At 34.9% G+C, this 17,390-nt stretch overlaps 1 protein-coding gene across 4 annotated transcripts in view; it reads right to left on the reverse strand.

Moving 5' to 3' along the window:
- Nucleotides 1-596: 596 nt before the first annotated feature.
- The window catches only part of HNF4G (hepatocyte nuclear factor 4 gamma), a 131,328-nt gene continuing 114,534 nt past the window's right edge, over nt 597-17,390 (reverse strand). For all 4 annotated transcript variants that reach the window (XM_085021212.1, XM_021089183.2, XM_021089184.2 and 1 more), the window contains 6 exons: nt 16,328-16,483; nt 13,184-13,271; nt 10,586-10,738; nt 10,104-10,340; nt 9,089-9,211; nt 597-3,082 (listed from right to left, as the gene is read on the reverse strand). In XM_085021212.1, coding sequence (XP_084877338.1) covers nt 2,961-3,082; nt 9,089-9,211; nt 10,104-10,340; nt 10,586-10,738; nt 13,184-13,271; nt 16,328-16,483 — 879 coding nt within the window. In that variant the 3' untranslated portion in view covers nt 597-2,960. The remainder of the gene's footprint in view (nt 3,083-9,088; nt 9,212-10,103; nt 10,341-10,585; nt 10,739-13,183; nt 13,272-16,327; nt 16,484-17,390) is intronic.

Below are 17,390 nucleotides of genomic sequence, written 5' to 3' on the forward strand. Positions count from 1 at the left end.
ATTGAATATAGTTACTACAGAGCAGAACATGAAGAGCAGGACTACAGGTTTTCACTTTACACGTTAAATATAACTTGGGTTTTAAAATGATGTACACATACTACCCTGTTAAGAATGAAAATAAAGTAAAACCTAGTAGAATTCTACAAATGTAAAATCATTGGTCTTCATAACATAAGAGACTTTACAAAGAAGCTTGAAATGTGAACAAAGGGTACCAGCCATTAAAACATTTAGGTTAAAAATTTATATGCCACATTTACGTGTACAGTGTTTAAGCCCGCCTAGGTCATCTTTTTAAATTATGTTGACAAAACTTTCAAGTAAAACAACATAATTAAAGTACAAATGTGAAGATTCTCCCTTCAATCAGTGACCAACTATATGATCATTTGAAGATGTGCTAATGAATTTTTTTCTGGCCTCTAAAGACTAACATTTGCAAACTCTACATAAATTTAATTACATAACCACATAAAATATATCATCGGTATCTCTAAATTTATGAAATCTTGTCTGAACCATAATGAAGCATCACACTTCAATATTTTTTTTTCTCAATTTTTATTTAGAAAGTTTAGTGAAACAACATGGTATCACAGTTTAGAAATATTTTAATCTCATTATAATTTAACATTTAAAAAAATCTAGTAATTTTTGATTTTCAACAATGAAATTTATAAAAATAATTTTGCATTTATAAAATGAATCATTATTCGACAATAAATTATTCCTTTTTATTACCTGAAAAAAAGTAGTGTGCTATATAAAAGCTATAACTTTCCTTATCAACATCTTGAAAATATGCTGAAAACTTCAGTTCTCCTTTGTCCAGCATTTTTGGCAGTTAAGTATACAAAATATTATATTACACATCCCCTGACTATAGTCATTAAAACAAATTTGTTGGCAATATTTTCTAAAACATGGCTGTTTAGTAAATATATGCAGATAAGTTAGAGTGTTCATTAAAATGATGTATGTTTTATATTTTAAAGGTTTTTTTACTATCTTCCAAGAGGACACACAAAAAATTAAACAGAAAACTACAAAATATATTTCCTCTTATAAAAATCAAAAGCATTTTTATTCATGAAATAGAGACACTAGCATAAATTAAAAAGGAAGAGCAAAGTTAAAATTTTCTTCTGTTCTCACTCTCTCAAAGATATATTTTAAGGTTTCCAGGTCCAGCTCTTAAAGGAACTTTATTGACTCTATTAAATCAATGAAGTTTCTATGTAATCATTTTTCCATTTTAAGAGTTCATAAGTTGGTTAAAGTTAACAGAAGATTTTTACTTTCAGGGTAGGTAGGGACTATGAAATCATAATCTTAGAAATTTTGAAAGGTTCTGTAAAAATCATTTAATGCAGTCTCTCAGAGTGGGGAAACCTTTTTTATATCATTAATAATTACTAAACCAGTTTTTCCCTGCTTCAGCAAATAAATGTGTGTGTGTGTAAGGGAGAGAGAAAGAAATACTGCTGTTTCTTGAGGCAGCCCATCACTTGTTTTTAAATAAGCTGCAGCTTTAGATAATATCAAATAGTTTGAGGCTCCAATGAACTATAATTCTCAGTCCACTGATTTTTGAAAATATGCTGAGTTAGTGATTTAAATTTGTTTTTGCTTTCATCATAACCTCCTTGGTATATATTTTATTTTCTTTAATCCATTTAAAAGATTTCTTTTTAGAGGAAAGACTTACTGAAAGTACAAAAGTGTTTTCTTATTCATGCTGCAACAAATTTACACTTGTTGACATATAAATATGAGTTATAGGGAACCCAATGGATAATATTCAATGATCACTCAACTGCATATATTTAAGAACCACAGTAAGAAGCTCACACTTGCCTTCCAAACCAAAGATTATTCTTGTGAAAGTTAACCAGACCTGGGCTTGAATGTGGCACTCCTACTCCTTAGGTTAATAAACTTTGGTTAAATTACTTAAACCCTCTAAGCTAAAGGTTTATTTATAAACGAAAGATAATAATACCTCTCTTACAGGGTTGCTATGAGGATTAAATGAGGCAACATGTGTGTGACAGATGGCAAAATCATCTCCCACTATCAGAAGCCCAGAGATGTACAGTTTTAGCTGGCACCAGGCTTTCTACCTACAGACTACACTCCCAGCCTCCCTGAGAATTAGATGTGGACATGTGCCAAGTTCTAGTCAATGGATGACTACTTCTATATTGTCTTAGGAGAGAGAAATAAATGTATGCCTTGATTGAGCCACCCTTTGAAGGGTTACTCTTTTACAGTTTAGCCTGTATCCTAACTGATAAAACTAACACATTTTATTTTAATATACATCTTCAAATATAGGCAGAGTTCAAGGAATACCTTAGTCATCTTTGGAATGCCTATTTATAATTTTCTAAACTCTACACAGGCATATTTCACTGTGGGCTAAAAAGGTGCTTTTTAGACACAGGATAACCATAAGTAATCCTCCTTTGAAGAAATACATCCTATTCTACAGCAACGCTTAATCTTTCAGATTTGAAGGTTTGAAATTATAAAAAAAAAAATGGTTCAATTAATATTAATCTGGGATTTCTGATCTACTGTTCTTCTTCAAAAAGAGTCCTTAGTTCTACATCACATCACCATAAAGCAATTATTTACACATTTAAATTAATAATAAGACAACAAATGAAAGGTATACATAAGATTCAACTGGTTCAGGCACAGTACAAAGGAAGGTGGAAAAAATATACTGTACAAACATATCAAAACTCAGATATACACTGATTGCATCTAAAGCTTTCAAACAATAGCAACAACAAACAAAATGAGCATATAAACAAGAATAGAGGATACCATCTTATAACAGCACCATGAAGAAGCCTTGGCTGAAAGTTTGGCAAAAGTGCTATCCTGAGATATTTCAAGACCAACAACATTTCACATTTATGCAGTGCCGTTCAGAAGTAAACATATTCTCACAATTGCTTTTGTTTGGAGAGAGGCTGATGAGAGATGACTGAAGCTTGGTTTGCAGCTATTTTGTAAGGTTCTTGTCCAGAGCCTTGAGGTGGGGAAGGAAGTGGGGTTTCAGGAGTTGCTAAAAAAGAATCAAAGAATTGTATGTAATGGCGACAGTCACCCTGGCCCATCCCATTATATCCTGCATGGCACCAATATGCATTACTTTATTTTGGATATGTTTTAAAAGACTGTATACAAAGTAGTGATTATAAGACATTATCAGGTCATTTACATACCATTGGAGATGCACTCCCATCTTACCTCCTTAAATAGCATTAAATTAGATCATATTTAAAAATCTTGATAGTCAATGGGTATTTTCTACCTTCATTTTCTTCCTTCTTTCCTGTCTCTCTTTCTTTCTTTTTATTTTATGGCTACACCCATGGCATATGGAAATTCCTGGGCCAGGGACTGAATTCAAGCCACAGCTATGTCAACACCAATCCTTTCAACCCACTGTGCCAGGCTGGGGATTGAACCCACACCTCCGCAGTGACCTAAGCCACTGCAGTCAGATTCTTAACACACTGTATGACAGCAGGACCTTCCTGCCTTTCTTGATAGCATTTATGAGCATCTGAGTCTCTCATAAACCCAGCAGAAAAGAGTTAAAATGAAAAGAATGAACAGAAAGCTAGTTTTTCCCCAAAATCTTAGAAAACAAATGTTAACAATACTTGCAATCAAAACAGCACATAAAACATGATTGGTTTAGATTTCACTAACTCATTAGATGACATAAAAAAATTAAGGCAAGATAACTTTTCAGATGCTTTGAAATCTATGCTGTAGTTAAAAGCATCTGAAAAATACTAGCTTGGTCACTTCAAAATTATTCTATTACAATTGACCTTGGCTTTCCCTATCAATGCAAAGGTCACTGAGTAATTTAAAAAAGATGTTACAATTAGAATATTTCATTGTCTATAACAGTATTTCCTTGAATTGGCAAATTTTTGCCGTATTATAAAATAATCTAAGGGGAAAAAATAAATAAATAAATAAATAAAAATAAATTAAAAAAGGAGTTCCCATCCTGGCGCAGCAGAAACGAATCCGACTAGGAACCAGGAGGTTTCGGGTTCGATCCCTGGCCTTGCTCAGTGGGTTAAGGATCTGGCATTGCCATGAACTGTAGTGTAGGTCACAGACGCAGCTCAGATCTGGCATTGCTGTGGCTGTTGCATAGGCCGGCAGCTGTAGCTCTGATTAGACCCCTAGCTTGGGAACCTCCAGATGCCATGGATGTGGTCCTAAAAAGACATAAGACAAAAGACAAAAAATAAAAAATAAAATAAAATAATCTAGGAGCCATTCTCTAACTTTTAAAAACTTGAAATAGTTTAGTACTTATATTTATTATTACTCCATATATTTAACAGAAGAAATAGAAAATGTTTGATGATCAGAATGGGGCATTGCAAACTTTATCCATTGGTTTTCTGAACAGTTTAAAAAATATATAGAAAGAAGAGAACAGTCCCTTTTGCCTGTTTTTTTTTAAATATATCAACTTTATATAATTAAGTATGAATTAGCAATTACTTAAAAATAACATTTTTAGATATAATTTAATTAACAAAAGAATCACCAAATTTGCTTAAAAATTATTTCTAGGAGTCCCTGTTGTGTAAAGAACCCAACTGGTGTGCATGAGGATGCAGGTTTGATCCCTGGCCTTGCTCAGTGGGTTAAGGATCCAAGTTGCTGTGAGCTGTGTTGTGGGTCATAGACACGGCTCAGATCCCATGTTGCTGTGGCTAAATACATACAAATATATATGTATTTAGGATAGATCAAATAGTGCAGTAGTCTGCTCTAAAAGACCAAAAAAGTAAACATGAACTTAAATTTTTGTGTGTGCTTGTGTTTAATGTTTTGCTTTGTGTAAAATATTAACTGTTCCAAATAAGCACAGGCAAAATAAAGCTGCCCTTTACAAATTAGTCTCTTAAATATTATGTTGAAAGAGGTAAAATAACAATGAAAAGTTTGATGATGTGGTTCTAAAATGATTAGGGTTAGTCATAGGCTTTTAAAATACTAGAAAACTAGCATTTAAAAAGTAAAGGATTCAACCACGAGCAAAATTTTAAGCTTTCTTGCCAGTTGTCTATAATGTTTAATGTGTTGTTAATGTGTTTTATTTTCCAAGTTTATAAATAACTGATCTCTAAGAGACAAGACTTTTTGGTGTGCTTTTGGGATGGGCTCGCTCTGTTATTGACTATTAATTACATGAAAATGGTAACATTTTCTTGCTAAGAATGGTCCAGTGTGAAGGTCCCTCAAAAAATTAAAACTAAACTGAAGAAAACAAAAACACTAATTTTTTTTTTTTTTTGGTCTTTTTGCCTTTTGTAGGGCCGCTCCCTCGGCATATGGAGGTTTCCAGGCCCGGGGTTTAATTGGAGCTGTAGACGCCAGCCTACGCCAGAACCACACCAACGCAGGATCTGAGCCACGTCTGCAACCTACACTACAGCTCACGTCAGCGCTGGATCCTTAACCCACTGAGCAAGGCCAGGGATCAAACCCGCAACCTCATGGTACCTAGTCGGATGCGTTAACCACTGTGCCATGATGGAACTCCCAAAAATGCTAATTTGATATATGCCCCTTAATGTTTTTTTACAGCAGCAGTATTTACATTTACCAAGATAGGGAAACAACCTAAAAGTCCATCAACAGATTAACAGATGAAGAAGATGTGGAATGTGTATGTGTGTGTAGTGTACATAAATAGATAGATAGATAGATAGATAGATAGATAGATAGATAGATAGATAGACAGATAGATAGATAGATACATATATCTCTCTATATATAATATTACTCAACTGTTAAAAAAATGCAATTTTGTCATTTACAACAACATGCATGGACCTGTAGGATATTATACTTAATGAAATAACTCAAACAGAGAAAGACAAATACTATATATTTTCACTTATATGTGGATTCTGAACAATAAAACAAGTGACTGAAAATAACAAAGGAGAAGTAGACTCATAGATACAGAGAACAAACTAGTAGCTATTAGTACGAAGTGGGTAAGGAATTAGATAGGAGAAGGGGATTGAGAAGTGCAAACTACTAGATGTAAAATAGATAAGATACCAGGATGTAATGCACAACACAGGGAATATAGCCAATAAATGTGATACAATCTATAAAAATATTGAATCACTATGTTGTACACCTGAAACTAATATAACATTGTAAATCAACCATATTCCAAGAAAAAAAAAAAGAATGGTCCCAAACGAATGTCTTTCAAGTACATTAGGGCCCACAGAATAAATGTGCTATACTGTACATCATTAGCATATTTTAACAATTTCATTTCTGCCTCTGTCATTTACTCAATGGACTTTGTGTTCAGAAACAATTTACAATAGACCTACCATCATATATATCTACAGGATAGCATTGTGAACATTCATTTCTGTGGCTTCTACTCTCTCTACCACTAGGTAGCAATTAGACTGAACTCACTAAATGGTTGTCACATTGTACTGGACATTTGAGTAAAACAAAACTGTAACTAGCTAGTAAGGGCTATTGTAAATTTAGTAGGCAATACAGATAATCGTAGTAATTACATCTCAATAACTCAAGACATCTCAGTGAGGTGGCTGGTTTAGTGTTTACAGGGAATAAATCAAAGGTGAATCTGGGATTAATTAGTATAAATTCAGAAGCAATTAATTCTAGATATTTTGTCAAGGAGAGATTTTTAATCTCCAAGGTGGTTTATAAAAATAAAATTTGTGTTAAATCTGCATTAATATCATATTAATTAGCTACTAATGATCCCTAGTACATAATTAGTCCAAAGAACTAAAGAAGCTGAAGGTCTTCTCTTCGCACAATTCTAATATTCACGAATTTTCAGTTATTATAGCTTAGTTAAATGGCACCAGACTTTGGAAAATATAGTTCAAATTTCAGTTAGCACAGTAACTCAAATTAACTGTGAGTGGTTCGTAAACACAAACTAACTAGTTAGTGAGATAGTGTTAGCTCACTGCTAATTCCTCAGTCTACAAATAATTACTGAAATAATAAATGTGCGTTTTGACCAGTGACCAATCACATCACATCCTTCAGTCTGTCCATCATTGGTCAATGAATATATTTCATTCAGTTCACACACTGACTACAATGCATATAGTTGTGTTACCTGCTTGTCTCTCTCCCAATGATAAATTCACATGACATTTGCAAAAATGGACAGTTGAAAGAGAACTAACCAAAAGGAATGAATGTGCAGTAGAGAAACAAAAAATGATAATGATTGAAGTGAAATTGAAGTTGAACATAAATGAAGTTACAGAAGACACGGAACTGCTGACTATGGAAACACTGACACCACTGCTTGATTCTTTTAAAAGTATCCAAGAACTCAGTGAAGGAAAACTTGTCACCATAAATGAGGAAAACAAATTGTGTTAAAAGAGATCCCAGAGGAAGTGAAACTGGCAAAAAAGTCACATCAAATGGATTCTCAGAGACATTTCAGGATATTGAAAATGCAAAGGATAAAATGTTGGAAGTTAACCCGAACTTCCAAAAGAGTAAAATTCACCAAAGATGCTCACTTCCTCTTATAAGTTATTGGAGGAGGTGGCAACCACTGTTGAAACTACTCTTCAGATCTGTTTTACCAAGACAACATATTAATTCTCCAAGTTTCTAATATTTTAAATTACAGTGTACTAAATATTAGAATTGCTATTTTAAGCTTCCCAATATATTTATAACATATAATTAAAAGAATTATTAGTGTTTTCATGAAAAGATGTTTAACATCACTCATTATTAGAGAGATGTAAATCAAAACCACTCTGAGGTACCACCTTACACCAGCCAGAATGGCCATCAACAAAAGTCTACATCAATAAGTGCTGGAGAGGGTGTAGAGAAAAAGGAACCCTGTTACACTGTTGGTGGGATTGTACACTGGTGAAACCACTGTGGAAAACAGTATGGCGATTCCTCAGAAAACTCAAAATAGAACTCCCATTTGATCCAGCAGTCCCACTCCTGGGCATCTATCCAGAGAAAACCATGAGTCGAAAAGACACATGTACTCTGTGGATGTTCATTGCAGCACTATTTTCAACAGCCAAGACATGGAACCAACCTAAATGTCCATGGACAAAGGAGTGGATCAAGAAGAAGTGGTACATATACACAATGGAATATTAATCAGACATTAAAAGGAAAGAAATACCAGCATTTTTAGCAACATGGATGGACCTAGAAATTATGCTAAGCGAAGTCAGTCAGACAATGAGACAGCAACATCAAATGCTTTCACTTACATGTGGAATCTAAAAAAAGGACACAGTGAACTTCTTGGCAGAACAGATACTGACTCACAGACTTTGAAAAATTTATGGTTTTCACAGGAGACCGTTTGGGGGATGGGGGGATGCGCTAGGGTTTGGGATGGAAATGCTATAAAATTGGGTTGTGATGATTGTACAACTATAAATATAATAAAATGCATTGAGTAACTAAAAAAAAGAAAAAATAGGAGCAAGCATAAAAAAATAAATAAATAATTCTTAGTGTTTTGACAAACATATTTAAATGTCACAAGCAATCATAATTTTCTCATTGATTCTTAAGATTCCTTTGCATGGGGAGTTCCCATCGTGGCTCAGTGGTTAACAAACCCGACTAGCATCCATGAGGACACGGTTCAATCCCTGGCCTTGCTCAGTGGATTAAGGATCCAGTGTTACCGTGCTTCCTTTGCATGGGTCCAACTTAGTCATTTTTATGGTCAACCAAAGCTAGGACTGCTTGTATATTCTTCTGTGCTTCCTGAGCGTATGAAGTATAAGGATTTAGGTACTCATATTTCCCTTTTAGGGAACAAACTCAGACCTAAGGAGAATAAGTGACTTGCTAAGTATCACAATCTCCCACAATTCAGTCCTGGAAAAGAAATTATGTCCAATTTTTACAATTTGGGGGTAATACTAGATTCTTTCCTCAAACTCCACTTTTTCTTGGTAATTAAGTTTAAGAGATATTACGATTCAAAAGTAGCCCAAGTACTTACAGATCTGGTCTGTATGAACTAGGGTTGACATGGGACCCAAAAGTATAGTTTGTCCCGTTAATGGATCTTGAGATAAATGTGGGTGCATCGGATGATGGAGATGGTTAGTATCACTGGAAGCACCTAAGGAAGATAAAAAGATGCTTGCCTTAGTGATATTTAATCAGGAATAGCAAGGTTACCTTGGAATTAATGTTTTGATTGACAGCTTGAATATTGTTATTTTTGTAAAGTGCTTTTTGGGAATTCAAAAATAAATTAATAGAGCCACTGCCATATTAAAGACAACATCAGCTTTCAACGTACATTGGCTAGATTAATGTTGTATCATGTTACATTGTATATTAACAATGGACCTTCTGTGCGGTTTCATTAGGTTTGCTGCCTGTTGTTAAGGTAATTCCAAGAATCACTTACCTCAAGTTTACAGTATTTAGAATCACCCTAGTAGCATAAACAAACAACTTTTATTTCAGAAAGATAGCATTAGAAACACATTAAGCACTAGAACCTAAAATTAAAGTGATTTTACAAGGAAATTTAATCTGGATCAGAACACAAAATAAAAGATTTCCTAAATTATGCCCGACATCTACTATAGCAATGAAATTCCATTTTTCCCTTCTCATCGGGTTGTGTAAACTAATTATTTCAGGAGCAGAAAGTGTATTTTTAAGGTATTTACTATACGCATTTTTTGGTTATGTTGCAATTCCTATGTCCTAGAGCTTTTAGAGGCGGTGAGGCATAGAAAATATAATATACTCCAAGAAGTACTAAAATAGGAAATATGCTTCTATTTATCATATTTGGAAGGACCTGGAAATTGAGATAAAAAGGGGTGGGGTGGAGTAAAGGTGGTGGAAGCGAGTAAGAAAGGAGGTTTGGATATGCTCAATATTTTTGTATTTTTGAGTACATTAACATCACAGACAAAAAGCAAACAGGTCAAGTTTGTTCTAGAATACGCTGTGGGAAGCTAATAAATAAGAGAGAAACTGTTAAGCATACTCACCACCCAGTAACATTTCCTGAAGAAGATTGTCGATTTTAACCATCCCAAAAAGTTTAACAAATTGAATTTGCTCAATCATTTGCCAAGTGATGCTTTGCAATGTGGGCAGGAGCAGGAGCAGCTCTCCAAACCTGCCGCGGGAATCATACTGCCGGTCATTGATGTAGTCTTCCAAACTCAGCTGTACTTGGAACCGCATGTTCTTAATCTTCACTGGATCACTTAGCCCTTTTGCATCTAATAAAGAAATAAAGAGGGCAGTCTAAATACTCAGTCTTACTAGAGGGTGTACTTTTTTTTTGGACATGACCCCAGTGTACTGGAGTTCTGGGGCCAAGGGTCAAACCCATACCACAGCAGTGACAATGCCAGATCCTTAACCTGCTGAGCCACCAAGGAATTCAGAGAGTAAATATTTTCATATTTTAAAAAGTAGTTTAATTTCCACTACAATTATTTTTAATGAAACTTTGGAAACAAACCTGGATCAAAAAATACAATTGCTTTCAAACAAGCATATTCATTGTCATCAATCTGAATTTCCTGAAAGGGCCGGACCAGCTCATCTAGAATCCGATTGGCCACACGGCTGATTTCAACTTCACAGCTGTTGCGGTGGATAACGTAATTGTTTCCTAGGTAAAACAATACATAAATAAACATTAAAAATAATCACTCCACACATACAAAAACTGTCAGATTTTGTTTAAATGTTTACAAATCAACGTTTTAAATGTTTTTCCCTTGAAGAAATAGGAATGGCACTTCCTCTGTCAATAGTATTGTTAGTTCTGTTAGAAAAACTTAAGAACACTGATGGGATCAATAACATTGATAATATGATCACATGCATTTTAACAGCCTCGGTCACTGGTGATAATACTAAAGTACAGACTAATAACAAGCTAATTATTGACAAGGGAGAAACAAGATATAACGATTAGCTTTCCACTATGTCAGTTAGCTATTAGTGCCTTAACTCATTAATGAGCATAATTACAAAACCTAAAGAATCTCTCTGGCTTACAGTGAATTGGAAGCAGCATTCCTTTAGGGGTCTAGGAGTATGTAGGTGTAACAACGACTGAGACATAATTTTAACAAGCCTAAGTCGATGAAGTTGCTTTTTTAAAATTAGTGTGTATACTCTCATGAGTTGCCTTATCACATAGTAAATTCTCTCCTCTTGGGCTTTTTTAAATAGAGATGGGATGATCACTTTATAAGGCTGAATTCAAGGGAGTTCAGAAATTGGACAGAAAGCCGGACCACCTTATTCGTAAAGACGTTGCACCTTAGAATGTCTCTGGCCGTAATATGATAATACCATAGCTTCTAAAATATTAGAAAATTGGAAGCTTATTTTAGCCTCTAAAATAACAGCTAAATGTTTATGTTTGGTTTTATAAAAATTGGAATATTTTGAATTCTTTCACTGAGGGCAAAGACGATCTTCAATATAATAACGTGTGCAAAAATGTTTTTTAAAAATGTAGCCCTGCTCTTCTCATGAAAAGTTAAATTGCCTAATGATTTAGGGTAAAACAATTTAGAACTGTGTAGCAAAATTGTTTTGTGTTGTATGTATATTGCATGCAAATGCATACAGAGAACAGTATTGTAGGGGTCCTGAAAATGTAAGAGAGCATTTAATAGAATTTTAAGACAGTCTCATTAGATGGTCTAGGATCCTGCCGCTATTCCTTACTTGCTTTGTGATCTTAGGGAAACTTTCTCTGCCTTCATTTCTCCACCCACAAAACAGGCTGAAAAATAACACTACCTATGACCTAGGATTGCTGTAAGGATGAAATGAGACCATGTCCATATGTGTGTAAAGAACTTAAAGCAATACATTTTAGATAGTAAGTTCTCAATAAATAGTAGCTGATTGGGATATTATGTTCAATTTATTTATATTTGGGACAACATATGTCACAAAAATACAGCAGACTATTTAGTCATCATTTCACACCACCAAAGGGAAGTAGAGTCAATAAGCAGTATAGGGATCGGCTCTCTCAATAAGAAACCTAATTTTCTAAGTTAAGAGCACTTTCTTAATGGAGACACAAGCTCTTTCCCTCTGTGACTTATTCTACCTGCCCTCTATGTTCCACCTCCCAGCCTATGTTTGCCTGTTGCAGTACTGCTATTTCCTATCAGGATTTTTCCAGACACTGTCACCAAAATTTTTCTTAAATTTGGGATTTTGTAGCATATCAAAGCTCACGAGATCACAAGAAATAAACATGTTCCTTAAAAGAGAGAACTTTACCCAATAGTCTGTGATAATCTACATGGGAAAAGAATCTGAAAGAGAATGGATGTGTTAACATGTATAAATGAATCACTTTGTTGTGCAGCAGAAAAGATCACAACCCTGCAAATCAACTCTATTTCAATAAGACTTTAAACAAAGAAAAAAATAATATACACCATAATTTTTAGGTAGATACTAAGGTGTCGGAAACAACCCTGGGCCTTCATAAGATGGTGACACGAATCACTAATTCTTTGTCCTGCTATGAAGTAAACATACATCAATACTATGTTTCTTGAGCAACATCTCTTTCTTATTTTTATTTAGTTATTTATTTTGCTTTTTAGGGCCATACCCGCAACATACGGAAGTTCCCAGGCTAGGGATCAAATTGGAGCTGTAGCCGGCCTACAGCACAGCCACAGCAATGCAGGATCTGAGCCGCATCTGCCACCTACACCACAGCCCAGGGCAATGCTGGATCCACCAGATCCATAACCCACTGAGCAAGGACAGGGATTGAACTCGCATCCTCGTGGACACTAGTTGGATTTGTTTCTGCTGAGCCACGGCGGGAACTCCTCTCTTTTATTTTTAAAGCTTAATGCACCCTGAATATCTCAATGCACTCTGAACTTGCTTGTGATAAAGGCAAGGAAAATCAGGGCTTGAGTGAGCACCTGACCAATTAGTCCAATTTGTGAGGAGACAGCACCATTTGACAGTGTCAACGAATGCCTGTACCTTCAGAGTACAGAACAGACCCAGTGGAAGGATGGAGCATGCATAATTGTTCTCAAATTAGAGAAAGACTTACCCAAAAGCAAAATGTCTTTATATGCCATAGATCTCTTTGTAGCTCCAAGCAGTAAATGTTCCCCTGCGTGAGCTCTCAACAGTGCCACCTTAATGAAAAATTCCAAGATTAACAATTAATTATAAAATGTAATGATTAAAAGATTGTATAATATGAGTCTGATTAACTTAGTGTTCTTTAAGATGGGGACTTTTTTTTTTTTTTAACAAACTATAGTAGCCAGAGATTCTTGTCATTATTAAGCCTTCTATTTTTCTATTTTAGCATGTCAACAGAGTTTTACTTTTTGAAATTTTTAAACCTAACAAGTCAATACAATGGCAACAACAAAAAAAAAAAAAAAAAAAAAAAGAAGAAGAAGAAGAAAAAAAGAACAGAACAGTTCAGTGTTTGGGAGTAAATGATGTTTGGAATAGAGTCAAGCAAATCAGAGTTCACATTCCAGCTTGGTCGCTTACAACCTGTTTAACCTTATGTTAGTTAACCAGTATGTCTGGGACTCATTTGTGGTCATCTATCAAATGGAGATAGTGACAAAAATCTCAAAGTGTGGTTAGGAGAACTAAAAGAGAAAATATATGTAAAAATGTGATCTCTTCCACTTAATAAACTGAGGAAACAAAAGCAAAGCCAAGCTTTGTGATGTAGTGAAATGAAGATTGGGAATTCTGGGTTTTCTAGATTGAAACTTTAATTCTGCAGGAAGCTCTCAAATGAGCTCAACTGCCTTCTGAACATCATCAGTAGGAGGAATAGGAAGCATTTCAAATTGAACACATCAAAGTGATGCTTCTCTAACATCTTCATCATCTTATTAAATGGCGCCATCATCCAAAACGCTTTTTCATGTCAAAAACAAGAGTCCATTCGAACCTACATCTAAGTGTGTGGTAAATCTTATTGCTGCTTCACTACTGCTATCACCCTTGCCCAAGCCTTGTTCATTCCTCACCTGGCCCAACACAATACACTCCAAAGAGCTAATAGGTATTCCTGCTTCCTTTCTGGTCCCTCCATCCTAAGTCTGTCTTGATAGACAGCTTCTAAGATGATATTTGTATAATGATAATCACTTAATATCACTCCCTGCTAAAAACTCTTCACTGGTTTCTTATTCTCCTTAGAATAAAATCCAAACATCTTAACCATGGCCTCACATGAGGTGATGGCTCGATGCTCCCCCTACCCAACCCCCGTGTCTCTGCTCATTTTTCTCTGGGCACTTTATGCCGGCCCTCAGAGCCTTTGAACTTGCTGTTCCTGGATCCAGAATGATTTCTCCCCTAGATCTGACATGCTTGGCCCCATGCCACCAGGTCTGAGGAAAAATCTAATCCCCAATTTAAAGTATGTTACCATCCCATCTCCAGTCATTCCCCAACAACTCATCCCATGTCATTTTATAGAACTTATCCCCACCTAGAATTAACTTTGCTCATGATCTGTATATTTTTATTGTCTGTCTCTCCCAAATAGAATGTGAATTTTATGAGAATGGTGATGTAATCTGTATTTTTAGTGCCAATACTTACAGAGCCTAAAACTGAACAATAGTTCTAATAAATAAATATTTGTTTGATGAATTTGCTGAGTGAATTTAACTGACCTATGGTTCAGTTTTATAAACTATTAAAGTGGAGATTATAAAATTCATGCCGCTGAGCTCCTGAGAGCTTTAAATAAAATAATGTAACATATAATGCAACTGAAAACTAATTACCTAGTGCCTTACCCACTGAACATTCACCAATGGACATTCACCAACCCATGGCTATTAATGTGATACTGTTAATATTAAAGTGTTAGTTGGTAAATCAAAACTATTATTGACAAGTTACCGGATTTCAGTTTCCCGATTTTTAAATCATAGTCTTCACATATGTCAGCAACTTTTAAAGAAGAATGATAATAAAAATATAAAACTGATAAATAACATAACCTTACTTATATGGCTTGGGGTGAGACAAGTAAGTTTTAGCAATTTAGCATTATTCACTCTGAAATAACCTTCTGAGCCAAGCTATCTTTATGATATGTCCATAACCATGACTCATACCAGGAAGGGAGTTACAGGACATATTAAGAATGATTTCAGGTTTCACAGTATTTTCTTTTTGTCACTAGGTGAAATGTGCTCCTGGAAATATAACTGCTAACTTGCTGTGATTACTTTTATTTTTGGTTGTGTCAATATTTTGCCCTTCTTTGGTTTTTAAACAATCTTGCACCTTTCCCTTTGATTGTTTCTTTGTTTTAGTGTATCAGTGATAAAAGGAGCACTGGTCCGAGGGTGTAAAAATCGACACTGGTTATATTGTATATCATATTTCATTCAATCCGGAAAATTTCAAATTATTTACATCCACAAAATATTATATACTGCTTAGAGGAGTTTAAAATGAATCTTAAAAAAATAAATCTAATCTTTATCGACTAGAAAATGGAACTTCTTAACTATTCACTAAAAATATCTTAATATGCACAGGACACAATATGAACATGGATACATTAGGAAGAGATCACTCTATCTGAATTCTATTTTCTGTAGATTTCAGAGCACAACTCTACAGACTTTTTTTTTCTTACCATATTTATAATTTTTACACAGTGAATGCTATGATAAAACTGACAACATTAAAGGCAAAATCATATAAGTTAACTGCATGAAAGTGCCTACAAAGACACCCACACAACCTGTGTGATTTCTAGAAGTGGCCTGGTACTTCTGGATAATTTTATGCACACCTTCTGGTAAACACCAAGAGACCGTGGTGTCCCATTTGCCTCCCAAACTTTTAAACTTTTACTCTTTCCATACTTTGTCTCACAAAGGCAGATACCTGCTTTCTGTCTTTCTCCCTCACTTAAGCTCTTTAAACCTCAGGAGGAAATAACACGGGCTTGATCAACCCTCATCCAATCAATACATATGTACGACCCCTAAAATAGAAGTTAAACAGGCTGCCTCTTAATAGATTAAGGTGACTGAACAAGAAAACCAATCTTTTTCTCAGAAGATAATTTAACCTTTGTCAAAGATAGTAAATCGACTACAAATATAATTAAAAGAACAATGACAATGGCAAAAACTTAGCCAAGTTCAAAAAACTTTTTTAAAGCATTCAGAATCTCTTTAAATTATACCTGATCATCCAGTGGTAACTCACAGAAGGCAGGGATATATTTAGCCCATTCCACCAAGACTAAGAGCTGCTGTTTCATGGATTCACAGACGTCACTGATACTGGCAATTTTCTTAACATTTATGTCAGTGCTTGCACCAGGGCTTGGGACTGAGATCTAGTATTAAGAAGAACGTACATTAATTTGTCATTTAAAATAACACAAGACCAATATTTCTTTTTTTTTTCCTATGACTGCCATCATTAAAGTGAGCTTATCATTGTTATGGTATCTTGAAATGTACTAAACATCTTAAAATTGAGAAATAAAATACCTATCAGTACAAGTTAAATTGAGAACATTCACCACATGGCACCATGGTCTGGGAATAGTATCTTATTTTACTGGCCAAATCTGTAAAATAAGTTACTACAAGTTTTGGAGAGGTTCATAATTCAAAAGGACTATACAACGAGCTATAGGTTTCCAAATAAAATCATGTTGTGGGGTTTTATTTTTAATTAAAAATGTTACTTCCGGAGTTCCCGTCATGGCTCGCAGGAAACGAATCTGACTAGTATCCATTGAGAACTCAGGTTGGATCCCTGGCCTCGCTCAGTGGGTTAAGGATCTGGTGTTGCCACTGAGCTGTGGTGTAGGTCGTAGATGGGGCTCGGATCTGGTGTTGCTGTGGCCATGGCGTAGGCTGGCAGCTACAGCTCCAATTCGACCCCTAGCCTGGGAACGTCCATATGCTGTGGGTGGTGTCCTAAAAAGAAAAAAAAAAATTAAAAACATTACTTCCATTAAGAAATACTTCCATTTTTAATAAGTTGTAATTTATGAAGAAAAGTTTCCATTGGGTAAAGTTTACCAAACTGAAGGAAAAAGATTTAGATGAGATGTCAGACCTTTAATGTTGCTGCATTCAAGGGAAGCCCATCCAAATGAAGTTAAAAAAAAACAAGCTTTGACTCAGCAACTTGAAAAGATGAACAAATAATGATGTTTTTAAAATTATATGTAATTTTGAACTATCTAAAATGTCAGTAGTGTTAAATGCCTTTCTGCTGAAAAAAAAAAT

The sequence above is a fragment of the Sus scrofa genome, chromosome 4 (assembly GCF_054392235.1).
Source record: "Sus scrofa isolate SSC_HxYL_T2T_F1_AM1 chromosome 4, Sscrofa_HxYL_maternal_Yorkshire_Landrace_v2.0, whole genome shotgun sequence".
Lineage (NCBI taxonomy): Eukaryota > Metazoa > Chordata > Mammalia > Artiodactyla > Suidae > Sus > Sus scrofa.